At 46.3% G+C, this 27,750-nt stretch overlaps 1 protein-coding gene across 1 annotated transcript; it reads left to right on the top strand.

Moving 5' to 3' along the window:
• Positions 1 to 503: 503 nt before the first annotated feature.
• On the top strand, positions 504 to 27,750 carry adcy8 (adenylate cyclase 8 (brain); the record flags this gene model as incomplete). The annotated part of the gene is made up of 17 exons (XM_083907497.1): positions 504 to 1,478; positions 11,369 to 11,518; positions 12,614 to 12,744; positions 12,901 to 13,012; positions 13,931 to 14,058; positions 14,908 to 15,066; positions 15,856 to 16,126; positions 17,314 to 17,414; positions 18,335 to 18,536; positions 19,798 to 19,887; positions 20,005 to 20,177; positions 21,135 to 21,213; positions 21,803 to 21,961; positions 25,567 to 25,713; positions 25,927 to 26,019; positions 26,237 to 26,351; positions 27,251 to 27,750. The coding sequence occupies 17 exons, from the start codon at positions 504 to 506 to the stop codon at positions 27,748 to 27,750; spliced, it is 3,585 nt and encodes a 1,194-aa protein (XP_083763623.1).

The following is a 27,750-nucleotide window of genomic DNA, read 5'->3' as shown; positions in this document are numbered from 1 at the left end:
GCCTGCGTCCCCGCGCCTCTCGCGCTCCGCGTCCGCGTGACGCGGTGGGAGCCTGATGGTGCGGACGCTCGGCGCACGGTGCTGGTTCGAGGCGCCGCGGCTCGGACGCGCCGCGCGCTGACTTGTTTGTCTCCGGCACGGACACGTGGCAGCGGCGCTGATGATGATGATGATGATGATGATGATGAGGGTTCACGGTTAATCCGGGAGATGCTTTTCCGCTCGTGTCGGATTCACGCGCTCTTTCTTCAGTGGGATCTTCCGCGCGACAATGACCTCCAGCCGCAGCACGAGCGAGAAGCACGAGGACGCGCCCGCGGTTCGACGCGCACGACGACAGGACTTCGTTTCCCCCAAATCGCTGCTGAGTTGAGTCACAGCCGAGGAGAAGGAGGAGGAGAAGGAGCAGAGGAGGAGGAGGAGAAGGAGAAGGAGGAGGAGGAGGAGGAGGAGGAGGAGAAGCGGTGAGAGACGCGGAGCGGCGGCGCGCAGCGGCAGCGGTGATGGAGCTGTCCGAGGTCCGCTGCTCCAGCGCCAGCGAGGAGCTTTACACCATCAACAAGACCCCGAGCAGCAGCAACAACAGCAACAGCAGCAGCGGCAACAGCAGCAATAGCGGCAATAGCAACGGCAGCGAGAGCGGCAGCTGCAGCGGCGGCGGCAACGCGCGACCCAAGCGGCTGCTGTGGCAGAACGCGGTGCGGCACATCACCGAGCAGCGCTTCATCCACGAGCAGAGCGGCGGAGGCGGCGGCGGAGCGGTGAAGGGCATCGGGCCCGACGAGCCCTACGACCCGAGCCAAGGCGCGCGCAAGCAGTCCGCGGGTCGCACGTCGGTGGGGGACCGGCACAACAACGGCGGCACCAAAGTGTTCCCGGAGCGCGGCAGCAGCGACCTGGGCTTCCTGCAGATCGACTGCGCGCCGAGCAACTCGGACTTCTTCCTGAACTGGGGCTACAGCTACAGGGGCGTCATCTTCCCCACGCTGAGGAACGCGTTCAAATCCCGCGACCTGGAGCGTCTGTACCAGCGCTACTTCCTGGGCCAGAGGCGTAAATCTGTGGTGGTGATGAACATCCTGGACGTGGTGACCAAACTCACGCTGCTGGTGCTGCACCTGACGCTGGCCTCGTCCCCCATGGACCCCATCAAGGGAACTCTGCTGGGCTTCTTCACGGGCATCGAGGTGGTCATCTGTGCCCTGGTGGTGGTCAGGAAGGACACCACGTCGCACGGGTACCTGCAGTACAGCGGCGTGGTCACCTGGGTGGCCATGGCCACGCAGATCTTGGCCGCGGGTCTGGGCTACGGGCTGCTGGGAGACGGCGTGGGCTACGTCCTGTTCACGCTGTTCGCCACCTACAGTATGTTGCCTCTGCCGCTCACCTGGGCCATTCTGGCTGGACTGTTCACTGCAGGGCTCCACCTGCTGGTCAAGCTGCTCATCTCCCACAATGCACCGCTGTCCACCAACCAGGTGAGGACCTACCCGCATGCCTTCCTTATAGTTTAGTTAGCTGGTTAGTTGATAAGTTGGCTAGTTGGTTGATGGGTTACCTGTTAGTTAAGTTAGCAGGTTAGTTGATGAGTTAGCTGGTTGGTTGATGGGTTAGCTGGTTAGGTGAGTTAGCGGGTTAGTTGATGAGTTAGCTGGTAGGTTGATGGGTTAGCTGGTTAGTTAAGTTAGCGGGTTAGTTGATGAGTTAGCTGGTTGGTTGATGGGTTAGCTGGTTAGGTGAGTTAGCGGGTTAGTTGATGAGTTAGCTGGTTGGTTGATGGGTTAGCTGGTTAGTTGATGGGTTAGCTGGTTAGGTAAGTTAGCGGGTTAGTTGATGAGTTAGCTGGTTGGTTGGTGGGTTAGCTGGTTAGTTGATGGGTTAGCTGGTTAGTTGATGAGTTAGCTGGTTGGTTGATGGGTTAGCTGGTTAGTTGATGGGTTAGGTGAGTTAGCGGGTTAGTTGATGAGTTAGCTGGTTAGTTGATGAGTTATTGGGTTAGTTGATGAGTTAACTGGTTAGTTGATTAATTGGTTAGATGATGAGATAGCTGGTTAGTTGATGAGTTAGCTGGTTGGTTGATGGGTTAGCTGGTTAATTAGCTGGTTAATTGATGAGTTATTGGGTTAGTTGATCAGTTAACTGGTTAGTTGATGGATTAGCCGGTTAGATGATGAGATAGCTGGTTAGTTGATGAGATAGCGGGTTAGTTGATGAGTTAACTGGTTAGTTGATTAGTTGGTTAGATGATGAGATAGCTGGTTAGTTGATGAATTAGCAGGTTAGTTGATGAGTTAACTGGTTAGTTGATGGGTTAGCGGGTTAGATGATGAGTTGGCTAGTTGGTTAATGGGTTAGCTGGTTTGTTGATGAGTAATTGGGTTAGGGTAAGGGTTAGCAGGTTGGTTGATAAGTTAGCTGGTGAGTTAAACTATATGCTGCAGGAACATGTGTTTGTGTCTTGCTGTTTATTTTCGTGGTGAAATGAGACTGTGTGACTCCAGGTGTTTCAGCACCAGGAGCTGTCCAATACGCACGCACACAGACACTCAGCGCCCTCTACTGGTGAGGATTATAACAGCAGAATAAAACATTAAGCTGTGATGTTTCAGTAACTTTAAACCATCTGAGGATGAAAGGTGATTTTTTTTTGGTTGTTTGACGACACATCTGACAACTGACTGGGCATTTGAGCGCCCCCTTGTGTCTCGGAGGTTTGCTTTGATAGAGACGCAAGGAAAAACAGATTTTGGCCACTTAACAAAAGACTCGGCAAATAAAATCTACGTCAGCTTAAGAACACGTTCACGTCTTTGTATCACTGTGAGACAGGAAACTGAAGTTTATAAACCACTCACTCTCCCTGCACCAAAGTCACTCACTCTCCCACACCAAAGTCCATAGAGTAAATCAGTGATTTTAACATCATAGCACACAGGAGTTCACAGGAGTTGTTGATCCACTGCTGCCTCCATCACTAACTTACAATGACTGATTTTAGTGAATTCAGCTTTTAAAATATTTACTTTAGACTTAACTCAGTGACACAAAGTGATCACACGAGGCAGCAGAGGACCAGCAGCTCCTGTGTCCCTGTGAGATAAAATCACTGGTTTTCTCTATGGGCTTTGGTGTGGGAGAGTGAGTGGTTCACAGTGAGATGAAGACGTGATCGCGTGACGTCATGAATGTTTATATTTCGTTAGTTCTCTCTGAATGTTGCTGCTGCTGTTGTTTATAAAAAAACAGGAATAAACACAAACAATGGTTTACTCTGTAAACACAGCGTGTTTTTAAATCAGGTGCGTGAGGGTGTTTACAGAGAATCGCTGAGTCATGGTTTATTTTCAGCTCGCAGTCATGTGTGTGTGTGTGTGTGTGTTGCCTCACGAGCTGTGAACACACACACACACACACACACACACTGAGTGTTCACTGAGTGGTCAGTGGATGAGCCGCCGTCGCCTCGTCACCCGTGTCACACTCAATCCCATCATGCTTCAATCCGGGCTCTGAACTGACCGCGTGTCTGACATGGAACTGCTGCTGACTCGTGCTGAGTCGCTCCCGGCCAGAATTTCCCAGGATCCTCCTCCTCGTCCTGTGAGCTTCAGCGGTGACGTTCAGCCTGCAGGGCGGCGACATGATCGGGCCTGTCAGGGGTCAGAGGTCATCAGTGTTAAAGAGGCTGTTGTCAGCACTTAGCTTTAGTCACATATTAGCTTTGGTTAGCTGTTAGGATGAGTCCGCTGTGAGCTTATATTAGCTGTTAGCTTATGTTAGCTGTATGGATGAGTCAGCTGTTAGCTTATGTTAGCTGTATGGATGAGTCAGTTGTTAGCTTTATGGACGAGTCAGCTGTTAGCTTATGTTAGCTGTTAGCTTATGTTAGCTGTATGAAAGAGTCAGCTGTTAGGTTATGTTAGCTGTATGGATGAGTCAGCTGTTAGCTTATGTTAGCTGTATGGATGAGTCAGCTCTTAGCTTATGTTAGCTGTATGGATGAGTTGTTAGCTTATGTAAGCTGTATGGATGAGTCAGCTGTTAGCCAATGTTAGCTGTTAGCTTATGTTAGCTGTATGGATGAGTCAGCTGTTAGCTTATGTTAGCTGTATGGATGAGTTTTTAGCTGTATGGATGAGTCAGCGGTTAGCCTATGTTAGCTGTTAGCTTATGTTAGCTGTAAGCTTATGTTAGCTGTATGGATGAGTCAGCTGTTAGATTATGTTAGCTGTATGGATGAGTCAGCTGTTAGCTTATGTTAGCTGTTAACTGTAGTCAGGTGAAGTTTGTAAACCACTCACTCTCCCACACCAAAGTCACTCACTCTCCCACACCAAACCCCATAGAGAAAATCAGTGATTTTAGTTGATCCTGTGTTAGCAGGGACACAGGAGCTGCTGGTCTACTGCTGCCTCGTGTGGTCACTTTGTGTCACTGAGGTCAATCCGAACAAAGGATTTTTAAAGCCGAATTTTACAAAATAAGACGTTTTAAGTTAGTGATGGAGGCAGCAGTGGATCAACAACTCCTGTGAACTCCTGTGTCTCTGTGATGTTAAAATCACTGGTTTTCTCTATGGGCTTTGGTGTGGGAGAGTGAGTGACTTTGGTGTTGGAGAGTGAGTGGTTTACAAACTTCAGTCTAACAGTGAAATAAAGACGTCGTAGACTTAAAGTGACGTAGACGTTCATGTATCTTCTTCTTGTTTAGTCGTCCTGTGGCTCTCAGAATAGCCTTCATCGATCCAGATGTTCAGCTTTGATATCGACTGTGGGCTTTTCCTTTAAAGGCTTCACAGTGCGATCACACCCTCGTCCTCTCGTCTTCGTCCTCTCTAAACAATAAGCTCTTATTGACTCACTGCTTTTTTCCCTCTTTTCTGTTAACGTCCTGAAAAGACTCCAAATAAACACTGAGCTTCAGCCTCTGTGCTGACGACCATCTTTGTGCCGCAGTCACTTAGTCTTTTTACACCAGCTGTTAAATAAACACACACCATTCAGTCAACGGCACATTAGTGTGTATGTGTGTATGTGTGTGTGTGTGTCTGTCTTTAACACACACACACTCCGCTGCAGCAGCTTCCTTTTCAAGGTCAAACGCAGTTTACCTGCAGAGAGCAGATACAGGAGTGTGTGTGTGTGTGTGGAGGGGGGGGGGGGCTGTGTGTGTGTTTAACGTCTTAACACAAATATTGTTTTGTCATTTTCAAAGCTTTTCTTCTATCTTAGTCACCGAGCTAGCTTATGTTAACGGGTCACCAGTTAGCTTATGTTAGCTTGGGTCACCAGTTAGCTTATGTTAGCTTGGGTCACCTGTTAGCTTATGTTAGCTTGGGTCACCTGTTAGCTTATGTGAGCTTGGGTCACCTGTTAGCTTATGTTAGCTTGGGTCACCTGTTAGCTTATGTGAGCTTGGGTCACCTGTTCACTTATGTTAGCTCGGGTCACCAGTTCGCTTATGTTAAGTTGGGTCACTTGTTAGCTTATGTTAGCTTGGGTCGACCTGTTTGCTTATGTTAGCTTGGGTCACCTGTTGGCTTATGTTAGCTTGGGTCACCTGTTCGCTTATGTCAACTTGGGTCACCTGTGTCCTTATATTAGCTTGGGTCACCAGCTAGCTTATGTTAGCTTGGGTCACCAGCTAGCTTATGTTAGCGTGGGTCGCCTGTTAGCTCATGTTAGCCTGGGTCACCAGCTAGCTTATATTAGCTTGGGTTGACCTGTTTGCTTATGTTAGCTTGGGTTGCCTGTTCGCTTAAGTTAGCTTGGGTCACCAACTTGCTTATGTGAGCTCAGGTCGCCTGTTATCCGAGTTCGATATTAGCTCATCAGTCGTTAGCTGGTGTTAGCTGTTAGGATGAGTCAGCATTAGCTTAGGTTAGTCGTTAGCTGGATGCACCCATTAGTCGAGTCATCTGTTAGCATGAGTAAGGTGCTTGCTGGAGTCAGCTGTTAGCTTATGTTAGCTAACCCGTAAAGTTATTATGATTGGAAAGATGCAGCTCCCCCTTGTGGTCGTTGATAATAAATCACTAGGACTGTATGTTAGCGAGCTCACGTGTTGATTCTGAGTGATTTTGAGCGTCGTTTATTTTCAAGTTTCCACTTCAAAGTGAAGGAGGGAGGGATTGTCCTCCTCTAGCCTCCTCTCCTCCTCAGTGTCCTGTGGTTGATCTCCTCCTCACCTCGCCTCCTCACCTCCTCACCTCCTCTCCTCACCTCCTCATGTCACCAGACTCTGCACTCAGCCGCTCTCAATATTTAATGAAGGACGAGGGTTTTTTCCTTTTTTCTTTTCTTATGTTTTTTTCTGACCTCACATCTCACTTTTTTCCTCTAAAACATTTCACTGTGATGATAAAAGCTTTTACCGTCTCCTCTGCTCTTCTTCATCTTCATCATCATCATCATCATCTTCTTCTTCTTCTTCTTCTTCTGCTCATGAACTGGAATCAGGAAACAAAGTCTTTACGTCAGCAGCCGTTATAATAATATAAATCATATAAAAGCGTCCGCGTGTCTCAGTGTATGGACAGGGACGATACAGGGACAGGGACATGGACAGGGACGGATACATGGACATGGACAGGGACGGATACAGGGACAGGGACGGATACAGGGACAGGGACATGGACAGGGACGGATACATGGACATGGACAGGGACGGATACAGGGACATGGACAGGGACGGATACATGGACAGGGACGGATACAGGGACATGGACTAGGACGGATACAGGGACATGGACAGGGACGGATACAGGGACATGGACAGGGATGGATACAGGGACATGGACATGGACAGGGACGGATACAGGGACATGGACTGGGACGGATACAGGGACATGGACAGGGACGGATACAGGGACATGGACTGGGACGGATACAGGGACAGGGATGGATACAGGGACATGGACATGGACAGGGACGGATACATGGACAGGGACGGATATAGGGACATGGACTGGGACGGATACAGGGACATGGACAGGGACGGATACAGGGACATGGACTGGGACGGATACAGGGACATGGACAGGGATGGATACAGGGACATGGACAGGGACGGATACAGGGACAGGGACATGGACAGGGACGGATACAGGGACAGGGACGGATACAGGGACATGGACAGGGGACAAAGACAGTGATGGGGACAAAGACAGGGACAGAGATAGGGATGGGGGACAGGGATGGAGACGAGTCTGAACTGTGAGGTCAAACTGTGGTCGTCATGGTTACAAGAGACAAGTTTTTGGGGGCAGAGCTTTGACCGGATGGGAGGAGCGTGTGTGTGTGTGTGTGTGTGTGTGTGTGTGTGTGTGTGTATCCAGGTGTTTTTCTCTCAGCTGTTTCTCCATATTTCAAACAGATTAGAATAATCCAACAGTAATTATTATTAACACTGACCTGACAGAGAGAGAGAGAGAGATGGATTAGAGCTGAGGAGGAGGAGATTAATAATCCCGTGTGAAATCATCCTGACTGTGAAGAATAATCTGAAAATCACTTCAATAATGTTTCAGACGTCACTTTAACCCGAAGAAGAAAGAGTTTAACGCGACAATCTGTGCGATTCTTAAAGCTGCGGTACGTACATCTGTAGACCAGGGTTAATCTCATGACGTTACATTATAACGTAACATATTATAATATATTATAATATCATATATATATATATGAGAGAAACCTCGCTACTGCTGCTCCTTTATAAACACACTTGAGCTTCAGCGCTAAAAACAAACGCAAAACATATTCATGACATATTGGTTGACATGACACACACACACACACATACACACACACACACACACACACACACACACACAGCTGTCGTTCACACACACACACACACACACACACACACACACACACACACACACACACACTCTGCTGTATGAGATCAGAGGTGTGAAGTAAAGCTGCGATCAGAGCATCGACGCGGAGGAAACCATTTTCCCTGGTTTTAAAAGGTATTGATTTATTCATGTTCAGGGTTCTGAGCTAACCCTGAACCAAGCGCACGGTAAATAAAATCACTCTATGTATAAAACTGAATTATTATTAAGTTAAAGCTTCTTAAATGTGAATATTTCCTGCTTTCTTTGTTCCATAAAAACAAAGAAATCCTTCAAAACTGCGTTACACTGCGTTTACGTACTCCCAGCCTGTAGGGGGCGCTGCACAGATGTCTCACCCCGACCCTAAACATCACACGCTCACGTCGTCTCTTAACGAGTCCTCGTTAAAACGCTCCACATCAGGGACATTTTCCTCTAACGAGCTCAAACCTTAGCCCTTTTTTTTGTTTTTCCAAAACAACATGGCCGCCGCCGCCACAGCTGCTACACAGGCTTTTAATTGCGCTCCCTGTGGGAGCAGCAGAGGCCTGCAGGGGGCGACCACATGAAATTGAATCAGCGCTGATGTCGTCCTCCGAGACGTCGACAACAACACAGTAACAGCTCAGGTGTGTGTGTGTGTGTGTGTGTGTGTGTGTGTGTGTGTGTGTGTGTGTGTGTGTGTGTGTGTGTGTGATTGAATTGTGAATGAGACACACACTCCAGAGTCATTGTTTCCTTTCTGTTAACATGTTGTTTTCCTGTAACTGGAGACAAAAACATCTCCAGTGAATTAATGAAGAAACTCAGTTCAAGACATTAAATATATATATATATACACACCAAAGTCACTCACTCTCCCACACCAAAGTCACTCACTCTCTCACACCAAAGTCACTCACTCTCCCACACCAAAGTCACTCACTCTCTCACACCAAAGTCACTCACTCTCCTACACCAAAGTCACTCACTCTGACACACCAAAGTCACTCACTCTCCCACACCAAAGTCACTCACTCTCCCACACCAAAGTCACTCACTCTCTCACACCAAAGTCACTCACTCTCCCACACCAAAGTCACTCACTCTCCCACACCAAAGTCACTCACTCTCTCACACCAAAGTCACTCACTCTCTCACACCAAAGTCACTCACTCTCTCACACCAAAGTCACTCACTCTCTCACACCACAGTCACTCACTCTCCCGCACCAAAGTCACTCACTCTCCCACACCAAAGTCACTCACTCTCTCACACCAAAGTCACTCACTCTCCCCGCACCAAAGTCACTCACTCTCCCACACCAAAGTCACTCACTCTCCCGCACCAAAGTCACTCACTCTCCCGCACCAGTCACTCACTCTCTCACACCAAAGTCACTCACTCTCCCCGCACCAAAGTCACTCACTCTCCCACACCAAAGTCACTCACTCTCCCACACAAAAGTCACTCACTCTCCCGCACCAAAGTCACCCACTCTCCCGCACCAAAGTCACTCACTCTCTCACACCAAAGTCACTCACTCTCCCTGCACCAAAGTCACTCACTCTCCCTGCACCAAAGTCACTCACTCTCCCACACCAAAGTCACTCACTCTCCCACACCAAAGTCACTCACTCTCTCACACCAAAGTCACTCACTCTCCCTGCACCAAAGTCACTCACTCTCCCACACCAAAGTCACTCGATAATGTTCAGTGATCTTCATCAGAGGCCGACGGGGAAACAAAGAAACCTCAAATGTCGTGTGTGTGTGTTTGTGTTTGTGTGTGTGTGTGTGTGTGTGTGTGTGTGTGTGTGTGTGTGTGTGTGTGTGTGTGTGTGTGTGTGTGTGTTGTCAAAGTGAAAATCCTTCTCTTCACGTCTCCTCAGTGACAGTGAGGAGTCTGTGTGTCCCGTCCTGAGGTCAAGACACAGGACAGGACAGAGGACAGAGGTCAAGACACAGGATAGAGGACACAGGACAGAGGTCAAGACAGAGGACACAGGACAGAGGTCAAGACACAGGACAGAGGACACAGGACAGAGGTCAGAGGACACAGGACAAAGGTCAAGACTGAGGACACAGGACAGAGGTCAAGACAGAGGACACAGGACAGAGGACACAGGACAGAGGTCAAGACAGAGGACACAGGACAGAGGTCAAGACAGAGGACACAGGATAGAGGACACAGGACAGAGGACACAGGACAGAGGTCAAGACAGAGGACACAGGATAGAGGACACAGGACAGAGGTCAGAGGACACAGGACAGAGGCCAAGACAGAGGACACAGGACAGAGGACACAGGACAGAGGACACAGGACAGAGGTCAAGACAGAGGATAGAGGACACAGGACAGAGGAAAGGTCAGAGGACAATGGCTGACTTCCTGTTGCGTTGAGGCCGTGGTCCTGATGGACATTTTTGTCTTAGTTTGAGAATCGTCTTTGTCTTTGAACCATGGATGTATAATATGAACTGGACAGAGCTCCGCCCCCTCTGCCTTGAAGACAATTTTTACATTGTGGCCACTGTGGGTACTGCAACAGAAAAGCCCATAAAAGCCGAAAAAGCAATTTTCCCATTGAGCTCAATAGTAAAAGAGACGTCTGTAAAAGTGTCCACAGGAAACCTGGAGACATGGACACAGGCTTTTATAGATCTGTATATGATAGACACTACTGCACATGCTCTATGGGCCCAATAAATAACGCGGAAGTCAAAAACTTTTGATATTATCCTGATATTAAGAGTTTATTATGAGAGACTTTAGTGTTACCTCATTCAGCTGGAGACGTGTTTACGTCACATGATGATGATGATGATGATGATAGTGAAGATGATGATGAAGCTCCAGTTACAGACTCTTACATCATCTCTGTTGTTGATCTGAAGGAGAAAACACAATCTGACTCATTCATGTTTTTATTACAGCTTTAAAAATCATCTGTTTAATTATTTACATTTTACTTTAAATATATATATATATATAATTTATATATTTATGTTACACTCATTTTAACACGTTGCTTTTGGCTACACTGTTATTATTATTATTATTATTATTTCTCAGGGGGAAAAAACGGATTATTAAAACAAACGAGTAACTTTTTTTACTAATTCATCATAAAATTAAAAATGTAAAAAAAAATAAAAAATTCTAAGAAACGAAGCGATTCTCTAAGAAAATGTCATTATTTCAGAAAAACAAAAAATGTCACTAATCCAGAAAACGGAGTCGTAAAAAAACAAAACATAAAATGTCATTAATTAAAAATTTTATTTAAAAAATAAAATAAATAAATAAACTAAATTTCTGAATTTCTTTTTTCCATTAATTAAAAAAAAACAAAAAATCCATTCTGGGGAAAACATCTCATCAATTCAGAAAAACATAAACAACTGAATTTGAATTTAACAGGAAATATTTACAAATTAATTAAAAAAAGAAAGAAAATGAAGTTGTGATTTTTACTTTTTGTTTTCTGAGTGACTTATGGCCTCTGTCTGTCTGTCCCTGTCTGTCCCTCTGTCTGTCCCTCAGGTGGCAGCTCAGGCCGTCTTGTTCCTGTGTATGAACACCGCTGGGATCTTCATCAGTTACCTGTCAGACCGAGCTCAGCGTCAGGCTTTTCTGGAGACGAGACGCTGCATCGAGGCTCGACTGAGACTGGAGACGGAAAACCAGAGACAGGTGAGGACAAGACAGAGACACTCTCCCACACCAAAGTCACTCACTCTCCCACACCAAAGTCACTCACTCTCCCACACCAAAGTCCATAGAGAAAACCAGTGATTTTAGCTCACAGGGACACAGGAGCTGCTGGTCCTCTGCTGCCTCGTGTGGTCACTTTGTGTCACTGAGTTAAGTCTAAATTGGAGGCAGCAGTGGATCAACAACTCCTGTGAACTCCTGTGTGCTGTGATGTTAAAATCACTGGTTTACTCTATGGACTTTGGTGTGGGAGAGTGAGTGACTTTGGTGTGGGAGAGTGAGTGACTTTGGTGTGGGAGAGTGAGTGACTTTGGTGTGGGAGAGTGAGTGAGTGACTTTGGTGTGGGAGAGTGAGTGACTTTGGTGTGGGAGAGTGAGTGACTTTGGTGTGGGAGAGTGAGTGACTTTGGTGTGAGAGAGTGAGTGACTTTGGTGTGGGAGAGTGAGTGACTTTGGTGTGAGAGAGTGAGTGACTTTGGTGTGGGAGAGTGAGTGACTTTGGTGTGTGAGAGTGAGTGGTTAAGGTTCATTGTAGCTTGTTTATTGGGGGCGTGGCTCATTAATTAACGTCTTATTTAAAGCTCCAGTGCGTAACTTCCCCTGAGGAGTTCAGAGTAATGAGTAAACACAGACGCTTCTTCTTCTTTGTCTCTACTTTTTCACTTCCTGTTGTTGACGTTAAGTGAAAACAGAATAATGAGACGCACGCACACACACACACACACACACACACACACACACACACACACACACACACACACACACAGTGAAGCCACAGAAAGCTTTTACAGCTTCATGTTTCCTGGAAAACTGTGTGGTTGTAATGGAGCAGGAAGCAGACGTCTGTCGTGTCCTGACATTAAACCTCGACGTAAACTCAACATCCGACCAAAACACCTCAGACTACGGTGGCCTGGAAGTGCAAACCCTCATTATATTAGAAAACGTGAAAAAGGGGAAACATACATTATTTAAAAATGCTCTAAAGTCTCCTCTCAACTCCTGACAATATTATTATGTTTTAGCTGCAAATATGATCCATGATAAAGAGAAAGCATGTGTCGCCCCCTGCAGGAGAGACTGGTGCTGTCAGTGCTGCCGCGCTTCGTGGTTCTGGAAATGATCAACGACATGACGAACGTGGAAGACGAACATCTGCAGCATCAGTTCCACAGAATCTACATCCACCGCTACGAGAACGTCAGGTCAGCAGACGACAAACATGACTCAGCGTTTGTTTGCTCTTGTTTGTTGACGTTTACAAACATGACTCAGCATTTGTTTGCTCGTTTGTTGATGTTTACAAACATGACTCAGCGTTTGTTTGCTCTTGTTTGTTGACGTTTACGTCTTTTCTTCAGCATTCTCTTCGCTGACGTCAAAGGTTTCACAAACTTGTCCACGACGCTGTCTGCACAGGAGCTCGTACGAATGTTGAACGAACTGTTCGCACGATTCGACCGCCTCGCACACGTGAGTCTGTTTTCACCCTCTCATCGTCACAATTTCACCCTGTCATTTTCACATTTTCACCTCGTCATTATCACATTTCACCCTGTCATTGTCAAATTTTCACCCTGTCACCATCACATTTCACCCTGTCATTGTCACCTTGTCATTTTCACCCTCTGGCCGTCACATTTTCACCCTGTCATTGTCACATATTCACCCTGTCACATTTGCACCCTGTCACATATTCACCCTGTCATTGTCACATTTTCACTCTGTCATTTTCACCCTGTAACATATTCACCCTGTCACATGTTCACCCTGTCACGTATTCACCCTGTCACATATTCACCCTGTCACATTTTCACCCTGTCATTGTCACATTTTCACCCTGTCACATATTCACCCTGTCACATGTTCACCCTGTCACGTATTCACCCTGTCACGTATTCACCCTGTCACATATTCACCCTGTCACGTATTCACCCTGTCATTGTCACATTTTCACTCTGTCATTTTCATCCTGTCACATATTCACCCTGTCACGTATTCACCCTGTCACATGTTCACCCTGTCACATATTCACCCTGTCACATGTTCACCCTGTCACATGTTCGCCCTGTCACACATTCGCCCTGTCACACATTCGCCCTGTCACATATTCACCCTGTCACATTTTCACCCTGTCATTGTCACATTTTCACCCTGTCATTGTCACATTTTCACCCTGTCATTGTCACATTTTCACCCTGTCACATATTCACCCTGTCACTGTCACATTTTCACTCTGTCATTTTAATCCTGTCACATATTCACCCTGTCACGTATTCACCCTGTCACATGTTCACCCTGTCACATATTCACCCTGTCACATGTTCACCCTGTCACATATTCGCCCTGTCACATATTCGCCCTGTCACACATTCGCCCTGTCACCTGCAGGAGCATCACTGCCTGAGGATAAAGATCCTTGGAGACTGTTACTACTGTGTGTCTGGTTTACCTGAGCCCAGACAAGACCACGCCCACTGCTGTGTGGAGATGGGCCTCAGCATGATCAAGACCATCAGGTACTCTTATATATATATGTGTGTATATATATGTATATATATATTTGTTCAGTGGCTAAAAACGGATAAATAGAGTAAATGTATAAAAATCAAGTAAATGTACAAAGTGAAGAACAAACTCTCTGCAGTCAGAAACGTGAACTGTCCCTTTAAGCGTGGAGGTCATGAGGTTCTTTAATCTAAAGCTTCTGATTTTATCTCTTCAGCTCAAACATATTTGCACTTTTAAAGAATTTGCCTGTGGCTGAGTTTGTGCAGAGAATCATGTTCATGTGACGATGAACACATGAACATGTCTGAACACAAAGATCACGGGTTCACACACAACTCATGCTATCACACGTATAACCCATTTATATATACACATACGTATATATATACACACATATGTATAAAAATATCTATGTATATTTTTATACATATGTGTATATATATACATACATATGTATATTTTTATACATATGTTATTTATCTATACATACACATGTATATATATACACACACATATGTATAATATATATATATACACATACGTATACACATACACACATATGTATAAAAATATACATGTATATATATACACATCCATTTTTATACATATGTGTATATGTATATATATATACACACATGTGTATACATACATATATACATATAAACACGTACATACATACACATATATATACACACATATGTGTATACATACATACATATATACATATACATATATATATACATATACATATACATATGAACACATTATTATTATTATTGTTATTATTATTCTATGATCTCGTGACACAAGACGTTTTTTATTTCCTGAATCTGAATTTTTTGCGTCTTTTCCCGCAGGTACGTGAGATCGCGGACGAAACACGACATCGACATGCGTATCGGGATCCACTCGGGCTCGGTGCTGTGCGGCGTCCTGGGACTCAGGAAGTGGCAGTTTGACGTCTGGTCCTGGGACGTGGACATCGCCAACAAGCTGGAGTCTGGAGGGATCCCCGGGTGAGCCGACAGTAGCCCGTTCTTAGTTTTATAATAAAAAAATATATCATCGCGAACTCTCGCGAGCTGTTTGACGATCGTATTTGTCATGGTTCATGGTCAGGATCATTGTATACGCCGACGATTCCCCGTTTATCTCTACGTCCCGTTTCTAACCGTCAGACTTCTCATGATTGCGAATTTGACTTTTTTTCCGGGTTTTTTTCGCCCCGTGAACAAGTTTGTATGGGCTGCTCATTTTAGCGTTTTGGTAATTACTCTGAAGTCCACAGGGGGGCGACTGTGAAGGTTAACATTTCAGTTTTCTGAAAATGCATCGCGCTTGTTTTTTAAACAAAGCGTTAGCGTCGAGTTTAACCTGAAAACGAAGAAAGAATTAGGAAAATCGGGCTGTTAGCCATTGTTAGCAAAACCAGTCAATAACCTCTGGTAACTGAAGGGTTGCTGGTTCGACTCCCCGCCAGGTCAAGGGCTGAGTTTCCCCCCAAAACAAGGGACCCAATCTCCATTGCTCACTGGACACTCTGATTTGATCCCAACCACAGGGGGGCGCACATCCAGTTTACGCTTAGTGCGGAGCCCAGATAAATGGAAGGGTTGAGTTACATCAAGTACTGTGGCGCCCCATAGTGAGGGAGAAGCAAAACGAGCATAAAAAATGGAATAAGCACTGACGAATAAGGATCAAAAATCCACCTTAAAACGTTTAAGGTGGATAATTGGTGGAGCCTGTACTGATCTACGATTAAATATGGATCAGTACAATGTCTACGACTTATCTTTCTCCAGACGGATCCACATCTCCAAAGCGGCGCTGGACTGTCTGAACGGCAGCTACGAGGTGGAGGAAGGCCACGGCAACGATCGCAACGACTTCCTGCGGCGCCACAACATCGAGACGTACCTGATCAAGCAGCCGGAGGAGAGTCTGCTCACGCTGCCCGAGGACATCATGAAGGAGGCGGCCAGCTCGGCTGACCGCCGCGCCAGCAGCGCCACCTTCAACGAGGCCTCGTGGAGTCCCGAGCTCCCCTTCGACAACATCGTGGGGAAGCAAAACGTGAGTCGCGACGCTAGGTTTACGCCGTCGCTAATCTGAAAACGTCCGTTTTATGCTGGGTTTATATCGGACTGCAGGGCATTTCCATAGAGAATTAGGAAAATCGGGCTGTTAGCCATTGTTAGCAAAACCAGTTAATAACCTGGTGATCGGTAAGAAGTGTGTGAAATTTACGAAGGTTTATTTGCAGTTAAACGTTTGTCTAAAGTCGTAGCTTTAAAATAAAAACCGTACGGTTTTCGTAGCCTAGAATAAGACTTTTCTCTTTTTTTACGCGTTTCCGCGTTTTCACAAAGTCCGCTTCTATAATTACAGGAACGTAAAGTTTTACAAACTAAATTTTTTCGTCACGTGAACGAGCTGAACGAAGTCCTGGAGTTGTTAAGAGCCGATGTGTAAGAATTTAGTGACATCTAGTGGTGGCACTGCAGATCGCGGAACAACAAGCGTAGCATTTCCTGCTAACTGCAGCGCATCGGGCCTTCGCTCTTCTGAGAAGACGTCGTCGCCGACTTGTTACGCGACATCGCGTTTGTTTTTTGTTAGCGCTGTAAAGCTTTTGAGTGTTTGAGTGAATGCAACGCACTTCTGTAAATCCACCTTTGACCTTTGACCTTTGAGTTGACCTTCACCTCGGCCCGTTCGCTCCTCCACGTCTGTGTTTCCTCGTCAGAACGACTTTAAAACCTTTAAAACCTCGTACCAGAACCTTGTTTTTTTTTTGTGTCTTCCGTACATGTGCAGTGATTTGCTGTCGTTAGCCTCTCGTACTTCGTATTTCTGTTGCTAATTTCCCAGCAGCCTTTGAGGGGGAGACAGAGCGTGGGCGGGGCCACCGGGGGGTCAGAAGACGAACGCTTTGATTTGTACGTTTGTTCTTTACGTTTGAAATAAAATACAAACGTCAAAATTGAGTTTTGTCTCTGAAAAACTTGAGCAGCAACAGGAAAATTTAACGTCACCAAAGTTTCTCGGACAAAAACACTTTTGGCCCCTCCCAGAATCCCACAGCTCCGCCCTCAGCCCCGCCCACTGCCTCCTCCTGTCTCTCTGTGACGCTTGTGTTTGAACTGTTGCATGATCTGTGTCGTCGTTTCTCTTTAAAACTAAATATTTAAAAACCTGCATGTTCCTCCATGTTCCTCCATGTTCCTCCTCACCTTCTTCTTCTTCTTCTGACGTTGCAGTATTCTCAGATGAGGGATGAGGTCTTCAAGTCCAACCTGGTGTGCGCCTTCATCGTGCTCATCTTCATCACCACCATCCAGAGTCTGCTTCCGTCTGCCAGGTACAAACAAAACGTGGTTAACGTGGAGCAGGAAACGCCATCAAACTCAACTTCACGAGGAACTCAAATCAAAACATCTGCTTATTATTTTCACGCTACGTAAATGAGCTAACTCGTCCGAGCGTGTTTCTCGTACCGACATCTAAAAAACGTGCCAATTTGTACTCTGCACATCAAAGACGAAAAGTCGTAGAAAGGTTTTGCGGATTCAAAACGGCGTGGCCACGGTAACCCTCTGCGTTTTGGCGAATTTCGAGCACTCGCCACGAAACAGGAAGTGCCCTTTGACTTCGGCGTACATTGAGTTCCACCGAATTTCCCGAAACTTGGTGTGAAGATGTTTTAGACCAAGACGAACAAAAAAAGTCGACCGTAACCATGGCCTCAACTCAACAGGAAGTGGGCCATTTGGTGTCCATTTTGGTGAATATTCATGCTACGTAAATGAGCTAACTCATCCGAGCGTGTTTTTCATACCGACATAAAAAACATGCCAAATTGTACTCAACACACCAAAGATGAAAAGTCGTAGAAAGGTTTTGCGTATTCAAAACGGCGTGGCCACGGCAACCCTCTGCGTTTTGGCGAATTTCGAGCACTCGCCACGAAACAGGAAGTGGCCCTTTGACTTCGGCGTATGTTGAGTTCCACCGAATTTCCCGAAACTTGGTGTGAAGATGTTTTAGACCAAGACGAACAAAAAAGCCGACCGTAACCATGGCCTCAACTCAACAGGAAGTTGGCCATTTGGAATCTTGGCGTCCACATGTTAGCGTAAGGGTTGGCGTCCATTTTGGTGATTTTCACGCTACGTAAATGAGCGAGATTCAAAAGTGAGGTCAGGGAACAGTTTCAGTGCTTTTGAGTATTTTCCCCCTGAAATCCAACATTTACGACGTTCCTGTTGTTTTCTCCTGCAGGATGGTAACCATGGTGATCCAGTTCTCCATCCTCATCGTCCTCCACTCCTGCCTGGTCCTGGTCACCACGGCCGAGGACTACAAGTGTCTCCCCCTGGTGTTGAGGAAGGCGTGCTGCTGGATCAACGAGACGTACACGGCGCGGAACGTCATCATCTCCGTGTCGATCCTCATCAACTTCCTCGCCGCCATGATCAACATCGTGAGTCCAACGTTCACTGCAACATTACGATTTCCGCCGTGTATTTGCCGTCATTTATCAGGACGTTTAACGTGGCTAAAAACTCAGCACGGCGATCAGGTCTGGCGTAATTGCGATATTGGCATAGTTCCTAGAACCGTGCGTTGCTCAAGGGCTCTACGGCGCCCACTAAGGTGAAAACAGAGGCGTAATTGAGTTCAACCGAATTACCCGAAACTGGTGGGAAGATGTTATCGACCAATAAAGTCGACCGTAAGCAAGGCCTCAACTCCACAGGAAGTCGGCCATTGTTATTCCATTTTGGTGATTTCCACCCAACGTAAATGAACAAATTCGTCAGAGCATGTTTATCGTACAAACGCCAAGAAACAGGAAGTGACCTGTAACTTAGCCAGACATCGACCGACCACTTCGAAACAAGAGACAGCGAACACGTCTACGGAAAATGGCTCAGTAGCGCCACCTAAGGTCGAGGTGGTCCCAAATTCCATTGGGGCCATGACCTCAACTCAACAGGAAGTCAGTCATTTTTAATTTTGGCGTCCGTTTTGGCGATTTTCACCCAACGTAAATGAACAAATTGGTCAGAGCACATTTATCGTACAAACATAAAAAAAAACATGTCAATTTCTACTAATCACAAAGGCAAATTGTCGTCGATAGGGGGCGTGGCCATGGGAACCTAATTTCGACCGTTCGTCACGAAACAGGAAGTGACCTGGAACTGAGCCAGACATTGACCGATTACTTCGAAACAAGAGACCGACCGCGAACACGTCTACGGAAACGGCTCAGTAGCGCCCCCTCAGGTCAAATGCCAACGGAGCGGGCCGAAACTTAGTTACGCCGAATTTCACAAAACTTGGTAGGAACGCGGTTCGGCCCGAGACGAACAAAAAAATCCCATTGGGACCATGACCTCAACTCAACAGGAAGTCGGCCATTTTGAATTTTGGCGTTCGTCTTGGCGGTTTGCAAGTTTAGTCAAATTAATGAATCCGTCTGAGGGCGTTTATCGTACCAATATGAAAAAAAAACGTTATTGGACTGTTTCGCAGATTCAAAAGGGCGTGGCCACGGCGTCCATCGAAAATTTTGCCCATTTGCCACAAAACAGGAAGTAGGCTATAACGCCGCCATACGTTGAAAGATTGGCACCAAACTGAATCCGGGTCGTTTGTCAGATTTCTTGGATTTCTTAATTCCACCCTTTTGTGCATCGACCTCACGAATACTGACGTCGTGAAACTCTGACCCACAGCTGTGGTGCGACTTCGACAAGTCCGGCACCTTCAGGAACCAGACCTTCAACGAGTCCACGTCCATCCCAGACATCTGCTTCTACCCGGAGGTAACGAGGAGAAAATCTGTATCCGTCTTAGTCAGACTACGACCTTAGTCTGACTAAACTGTGACTGTAAATGAGTGTAAAATGGCGTAACCTGTGCGTCTGTCTCTGTCTCCTCAGTATTTCGTGTTTACCGGCGTGCTAGCGATGGTGACGTGCGCCGTCTTCCTGCGCCTGAACTCGGTGTTGAAGCTAGCCGTGCTGCTGGTGATGATCGCCGTGTACTCACTGCTGACCGAGGCCTTCTACGCCTCGCTGTTCGTCCGCTACGACACCGTCCACCACAACACAGAGTAAGGACGTCTTTACGTTGTTTTTCTTGACCGTGGGTTTGTAAAAGTTAAGGTTTGAAGGTCACGTGATCAGCTTTAGTGGGAAAAAGCAATTTTCTTTCTTCTTCGATTTAAAGAAAAAAGACACGTTGACCTTTGCGCGTCCTCCGCTAACGCTAACGTTGTAAATGTGAGAACAGTCGTCTCGCGGACGTCATCGGGTTTTAGTGCAGTGACCTTTACGAAGACGACGTACGAAGGAACACCAGAGAGAAAATGAGACTTCTGTTCAGAGAGGTGAAAACAAAGGCAAGTTCAACCGAATTTCCTGAAACTTGGTGGAAAGATGTCATCCACCAAGACGAAGAAAAAAGTCGACCGTAACCATGGTCTCAACACAACAGGAAGTCGGCCATTTGGTGTCCATTTTGGTGAAAATTCAGCCTACATAAATTAGCTAACTTGTCCGAGCGCGCTTGTCGTACCTACATTTTAAAAAAACATGCCAATTTGTACTCAACACATCAGAGATGAAGTTGTAGAAAGGTTTTGTGCATTCAAAACGGCGTGGCCACGGTAACCCTCTGCGTTTTGGCGAATTTCGACCATTCGCCAGTGCCCTATGACTTCGGCGTACGTTGAGTTCCACCGAATTTCCCAAAACTTGGTGGGAAGATGTTTTAGACCAAGACGAACAAAAAAGTCGACCGTAACCATGGCCTCAACTCAATAGGAAGTTAGCCATTTGGAATCTTGGCGTCCATGGGTCAGGGTTGGCGTCCATTTTGGCGATTTGCACGACACGTAAATGAACGAGACTTCAAAGGTGAAGATTTGTTGCGGATTCAAAAGTGAGGTCAGGGAACTGAAAAAAACCTGTTTGTTGACTTTGATTGTGACGTTTTGTCGTCGTTGTGTTTCGTTGACTTCCTCGTTGACTCGACGTCACTCGCGTTCTTCTTGTTCTTCTCCCAACAGGAACTTCCTGGGAACTAAAGAGACGTCGTTGCTGCTCATGGCCATGTTCCTCCTCGCCGTGTTTTACCACGGACAGCAGGTGAGTTTTCACTCATTCATTTCCGCTGGTGCTCGTTGTTGTGACTGAAGGAGCGACTGAGGCGCTTTGAGTTTTCTGAATTCATTCAGTGTCCGACAGCTTTCATGTGATCGCCATGGAAACCTTTGATGTCACAGTTCAGAGACGAGCTCTTTAATTGAAGCTCTTTTGTTTTGAGCATGAAAGTCGACGATGACGGAGGCCAAGCAGGAACCAGAACCAGAACCAGAACCAGAACCAGGCATCATAATGTTACACCGATGTTCTTTAAAATTCAGTTTTAGCTTCGGGTTCAATGTTTGGGGTTAAAGGCTAAGCACGTTTATTTGTTAAAGCTCCTTTAAACAACAAGGTCGTTCAAATCAATCATTAAAAAGCAGAGAAACCAGACTTTTATAAACAACATTCAAAGAAAGCAAAGAAAAGCAAAGAAAAATGGATGCATGTTTGGATTAAGAATATGAAGAAGATTAAAAAGACCAGAATAAAGATGGCGGGTGTGATTGCCACATTGTCCACATGTCCCCATGTCTACCTGTGTCCACATGTCCCCATGTCCACCTGTCCACCGTCTGTCCCCTGTCTCCAGCTGGAGTACACGGCCAGACTCGACTTCCTGTGGCGAGTTCAGGCCAAAGAGGAGATCAACGAGATGAAGGAGCTGCGCGAACACAACGAGAACATGCTGAGGAACATCCTGCCGAGTCATGTGGCGCGACACTTCCTGGAGAAGGACCGCGACAACGAGGTGAGACCGCCCACACCGCTACCACAACTGACAGGAAACTGACGTTTGTAAACCACTCACTCTCCCACACCAAAGTCCACAGAGAAAACCAGTGATTTTAGCTCACAGGGACACAGGAGCTGCTGGTCCTCTGCTGCCTCGTGTGGTCACTTTGTGACACTGAAGTCAATCTGAATGAAGATTTTTAAAATCCAAATTCACTAAATGATGGATTAACTTTGGTGTGGGAGAGTAAGTGACTTTGGTGTGGGAGAGTGAGTGACTTTGGTGTGGGAGAGTGAGTGACTTTGGTGTGGGAGAGTGAGTGACTTTGGTGTGGGAGAGTGAGTGACTTTGGTGTGAGAGAGTGAGTGACTTTGGTGTGAGAGAGTGAGTGACTTTGGTGTGGGAGAGTGAGTGACTTTGGTGTGAGAGAGTGAGTGACTTTGGTGTGGGAGAGTGAGTGACTTTGGTGTGTGAGAGTGAGTGACTTTGGTGTGAGAGAGTGAGTGACTTTGGTGTGGGAGAGTGAGTGACTTTGGTGTGGGAGAGTGAGTGACTTTGGAGTGAGAGAGTGAGTGACTTTGGTGTGAGAGAGTGAGTGACTTTGGTGTGGGAGAGTGAGTGACTTTGGTGTGGGAGAGAGAGTGACTTTTAGACTTAACTCAGTGACACAAAGTGACCACACGAGGCAGCAGAGGACCAGCAGCTCCTGTGTCCCTGTGAGCTAAAATCACTGGTTTTCTCTGTGGACTTTGGTGTGGGAGAGTGAGTGGTTTACAAACCTGTGTCTCAGCCTCTGAGTCTCAAACTTGACCAAATCGTTGTGTTAATTAGACGCAGAAAGAATAATTAAAGGCGCCATATGTAAGAATGTGGTCAAAAACAGTTACTACATTCAAATTCAAAACACAGAGGTCTTTTTAGGTTTGGTTTTCTGACGTAACTGTTTCAACCCGTGGTTGCTCTGCAGCTGAGACTCTACTGACTGCAATGATTGGTAGACGGCGGTAGGTGGCGCCATGACGTGATTTCAAAACATAAACATGATTTGCAGTCTGCAAAATATTTGTTTTAATGCAAATATTTTGTGTGTACTGTTGTTGTTGGTGAGTTCAGTTTGTTATGAACATTATTCCTGAGTCTCTGTGACATATTAGGAGGATTTTATAACAGAATTCACCTTTAAGAGTTTTAAAACTTGCTGGTTGATGACTTCACTGTCAGCGATGAAGATAATAAATAAATGACTCTGGGGTTGATTTGATTTAAATATTCAGCAGCAGTTCATTTAAAGGAGTCAGAGACAGGGAAACTTTGGCCTGTGTTCTTCACCATAACGAGCAGGACTGAATCAGTCGTGCTGTTATCGCACGCCGAGGTCAAACGGTTACATTGTCTCCTCCTCCGATATGGTCCGTGGCGATCAGCCGCCGCTTTGTTCGCGTCGGCTGAATTATGAATGCGGAGCGAGGCGGTTCTGCTCCTAATTAAAAAGAGGACAGGATTAAAAATGCATCCGTTAGGATAAGTCGTCTCCTAATCGCTGCGTACATTATTAATCTGTCTGTTTATCCTGATCTGGATCATGAAGACGATGAAGCTGAAGCGTTAAAAATACACGAGGTGTTGATGATCGCTGGAATTAATCAGGTGACACAAAGACAAGTGTCATTGACATCAACAGCCCGAGGTGTTTTTCAATTAGAAGTGATAGAGTGTGTGTGTGTGTGTGTGTGTGTGAGAGCAGAGTGTGAGCGCCCCCTGCTGCTGAAAACCAGGAGGAAAAACAGTCTGTTTACGTCTACGATGTGTTTAAGAACACGTTCACGTCTTTATCTCAGTGTGACACAGATTTTTCACTCTCCCTGCACCAAACCTCACAGAGAAAACCAGTGACTTAAGCTCACAGGGACACAGGAGCTGCTGGTCCTCTGCTGCCTCGTGTGGTCACTTTGTGTCACTGAGTTAAGTCTCAATGAATTATTTTGAAAGCTGAATTCACTAAAATCAGTCATTGTAAGTTAGTGATGGAGGCAGCAGTGGATCAACAACTCCTGTGAACTCCTGTGTCTCTGTGATGTTAAAATCACTGGTTTACTCTATGGACTTTGGTGTGGGAGAGTGAGTGACTTTGGTGTGGGAGAGTGAGTGACTTTGGTGTGAGAGAGTGAGTGACTTTGGTGTGGGAGAGTGAGTGACTTTGGTGTGGGAGAGTGAGTGACTTTGGTGTGGGAGAGTGAGTGACTGGTGTGGGAGAGTGAGTGACTTTTGTGTGTGAGAGTGAGTGACTTTGGTGTGGGAGAGCGAGTGACTTTGGTGTGGGAGAGCGAGTGACTTTGGTGTGGGAGAGTGAGTGACTTTGGTGTGGGAGAGCGAGTGACTTTGGTGTGGGAGAGTGAGTGACTTTGGTGTGGGAGAGTGAGTGACTTTGGTGTGGGAGAGTGAGTGACATTTAGACTTAACTCAGTGACACAAAGTGACCACACGAGGCAGCAGAGGACCAGCAGCTCCTGTGTCCCTGTGAGCTAAAATCACTGGTTTTCTCTATGGACTTTGGTGTGGGAGAGTGAGTGGTTTACAAAAGTCAGGTTCTCAGTAAGTCAGTGTGTCAGAGTGGTAACAAGTACAGTCGTGTGGTAACTAGTTTTGATATATTGATGCAGACAGATGTGAATGAACCCAGATTAACCTTCAGGATGTCACCTCCTCTCTGTCACGCACACACACACACACACACACACACACACACACACACACACACACACACACACACACACACACACACACACACACACACACAACACGCAAACACGCCTCACCTCCCACTGTCGACCTGTTCCACTGTGTTGATGTCAACTCTCCCCCCGAGCGTCGTTGTTGTTGTTCTGGTCCTGTGAAGAAAACACAAAGCTCTGTAATTGCTTTTTAAACAAGTGGTGGGGCGGAAACCTTTGTCAGTGTGTGTGTGTGTGATTTTAATAACACGTTGTCACTCAGCGACAGGGAACACATTGATTTATCTCTGCGTGGCAGCAGTGACTCAGCAGTTACAGTCAAACTTTTCCTTCTGCCAAACCTCATAGAGTAAACCAGTGATTTTAACATCACAGAGACACAGGAGTTCACAGAAGTTGTTGATCCACTGCTGCCTCCATAACTAACCTACAATGACTGATTTGCAAAAATTTTAAAATAATCAATTTAGACATACTTCAGTGACACAAAGTGACCACACGAGGCAGCAGAGGACCAGCAGCTCCTGTGTCCCTGTGAGCTAAAATCACTGGTTTTCTCTATGAGGTTCTGTGATACTAAAGTTTACCTACTGCAGCTTTATCAGTTTAAATAATCTGAGTTTGTTAAATGTCAGCGATGATGTCACAGTGACCTCTCTCCTGAAAACTGGAGCATGTGTCAACACTGCCCCCTGGTGGAGGAGACTGTGTGTTGCCACTGCAGTGAAACCTGGAGTCAAACTTAAAAAATATATCAGATTTTCTTTGTTTGTTTGTGGACAAAACTGAACTTGAATCATGACAACACAAAGGTCAAATCAAATCCTCATTTACCATTTGTTGACTCATAAACTTCGGTAATTTAACGTCTTCTTCGCGTCCTCTCAGGAGTTGTACTCGCAGTCGTACGACGCGGTGGGCGTGATGTTCGCCTCCATCCCGGGCTTCGCCGACTTCTACTCGCAGACGGAGATGAACAACCAGGGCGTGGAGTGTCTGAGGCTCCTGAACGAGATCATCGCAGACTTTGACGAGGTCAGACTCTGGAGATTCTTCACCGTCCAACACGGACCATCATTACCTGAATCTTTACGTTAAAAACCATGTTTGTTACAGTTATTGTCAATTTCATCGAGTCAAAGGAGAGTAAAGGAAGACACGATTTCTCAGACTAGAAGAACAACTCTGTTAGACTTTGTCCCAAACTCTCACCTGTCTTCAAAGTGTCTCTGTGACGTTCGTCCACAGTTGCTCGGTGAGGAGCGTTTCCAGGACATCGAGAAGATCAAGACCATCGGCAGCACCTACATGGCCGTCTCAGGTCTGTCGCCCGAGAAACAGGTGAGTTCCTCCAGCTGCTGCTTCTGCTGCAGACGAATAAACACAAACAAGACGTCAACAGAGAGGTCGTCCAGCTTTTTATACCAAGTCAAGTTATGATCAGACGGCCAAAATATAAATATGTACGGGAAAGTGCGATATAAATAACGATTGACTGATTGATGGAGTGCCGACTTCCTGCTGACTCACTCTGACCTCTGACCTCTGCCCTACACAGCAATGTGAAGATAAATGGGGTCACCTGTGTGCGTTGGCCGACTTTGCCATCGCCCTCAACGAGAGCATCCAGGAGATCAACAAGCACTCTTTCAACAACTTTGAGCTGAGGATCGGTAAGAGATTCCTTCTCCGTGTTAACCTCTTCTTCCCTGACCCTCTTTTTGGAGTCCCTGCTCTAAAATGACATGCCCAAACTAAATAGAGTAAATCTCTGCAGTTACAAGTTCTATGTGGATTATCTTGGTATCAAACTACAGATAACACTTGTGAGATTCCACCAGAGGTGTAAGTTTCACTGTAGATGCCACTGTGTCAGAGTAAATGTACATGGAACACAGCATAACTGAAGGGTTTTTTTCTCTCGCCTAAAAAAATATTGCATTTTAAAGCAAATATCACCTTTAAAATATGCAGTAGGAGCTTAAACACACATGGAGGTCATGTAACAACATGTGGACATGAGCTGTGCAAAGTCTGATGCTGCTGAAATGAAGCAGAGTGAAATTACAGAGGTTTTAGTAAAGAGGTGTCTGGGCGTTCTCACTTTTGAGATTTCTTAGGTACCAAATTATTAAAAACCCATTTAATTTTATTTATATGTCACTACAGATCTAAAAAGAACTTGTTTTCGATGCTTCCTGTGCGGTGCGTAATAACAACTCTGTAACTCTGCAGCATCTTCAGTTACGCAGCGCCATAGCTGTCGCTCTGTAATGATCAATCAGACCGGGATTTGTTCCCAAAGCATGCTGGGAAGTGTAGTTCTTCATTAGAAGTGGTTTTGTTCCGGTGGAAATAACTTGTTTTGATAAACAGCAAAGGTAAGACAATATTTCTGCTTGTATTTCTTGAAAGTCAGTTATTGTTTTGTTCTTATTTTGGGGCTGGATCCGTGAATCTTGGTCGTAGAGTGATAAAATGCGGAGACAGGCGGAGGCACCAGCAACACTGAGCTAGTAAAGTGAGACAACGCAACAAGGTTGAACAAATCATTTGTTTGTGTTTTTGACAGGTATGGCTCACGGCTCGGTGGTAGCAGGTGTGATCGGCGCCAAGAAGCCGCAGTACGACATCTGGGGGAAGACGGTGAACCTGTCCAGCCGCATGGACAGCACGGGCGTGAGTGGTATGATCCAGGTGCCCGAGGACACCTACCTGATCCTCAAGGAGCGCGGCTTTGCCTTCGAGTACCGCGGCGAGATCTACGTGAAGGGTATCAGCGAGCAAGAGGGCAAGATCCGCACGCACTTCCTGCACGGCCGCGTGCAACCCAACCCGCTCATCATGCAGCCGCGCAAAATCACCGGCCAGTACTCGCTGGCGGCCGTGGTGCTGGGCCTGGTGCAGTCGCTCAACCGGCAGAAGCAGAAGCAGATTCTCAACGAGAACAACAACTCGGGAATCATGAAGGGCCACCACCACTACAACCGCAGGACGTTGTTAGCACCCGGTGGCTCCGAGGTGGGCGGGGGGCATCACGCCGAAGTGGCCGATAAGACTGAGCTGTCCTGA

This window comes from Microchirus variegatus, assembly GCF_963457635.1.
Source record: "Microchirus variegatus genome assembly, chromosome: 21".
NCBI classification, from domain to species: domain Eukaryota; kingdom Metazoa; phylum Chordata; class Actinopteri; order Pleuronectiformes; family Soleidae; genus Microchirus; species Microchirus variegatus.
The sequence above is the reverse complement of the archived record's forward strand: the minus strand, read 5'-3'. Positions and strand labels throughout refer to the sequence as shown.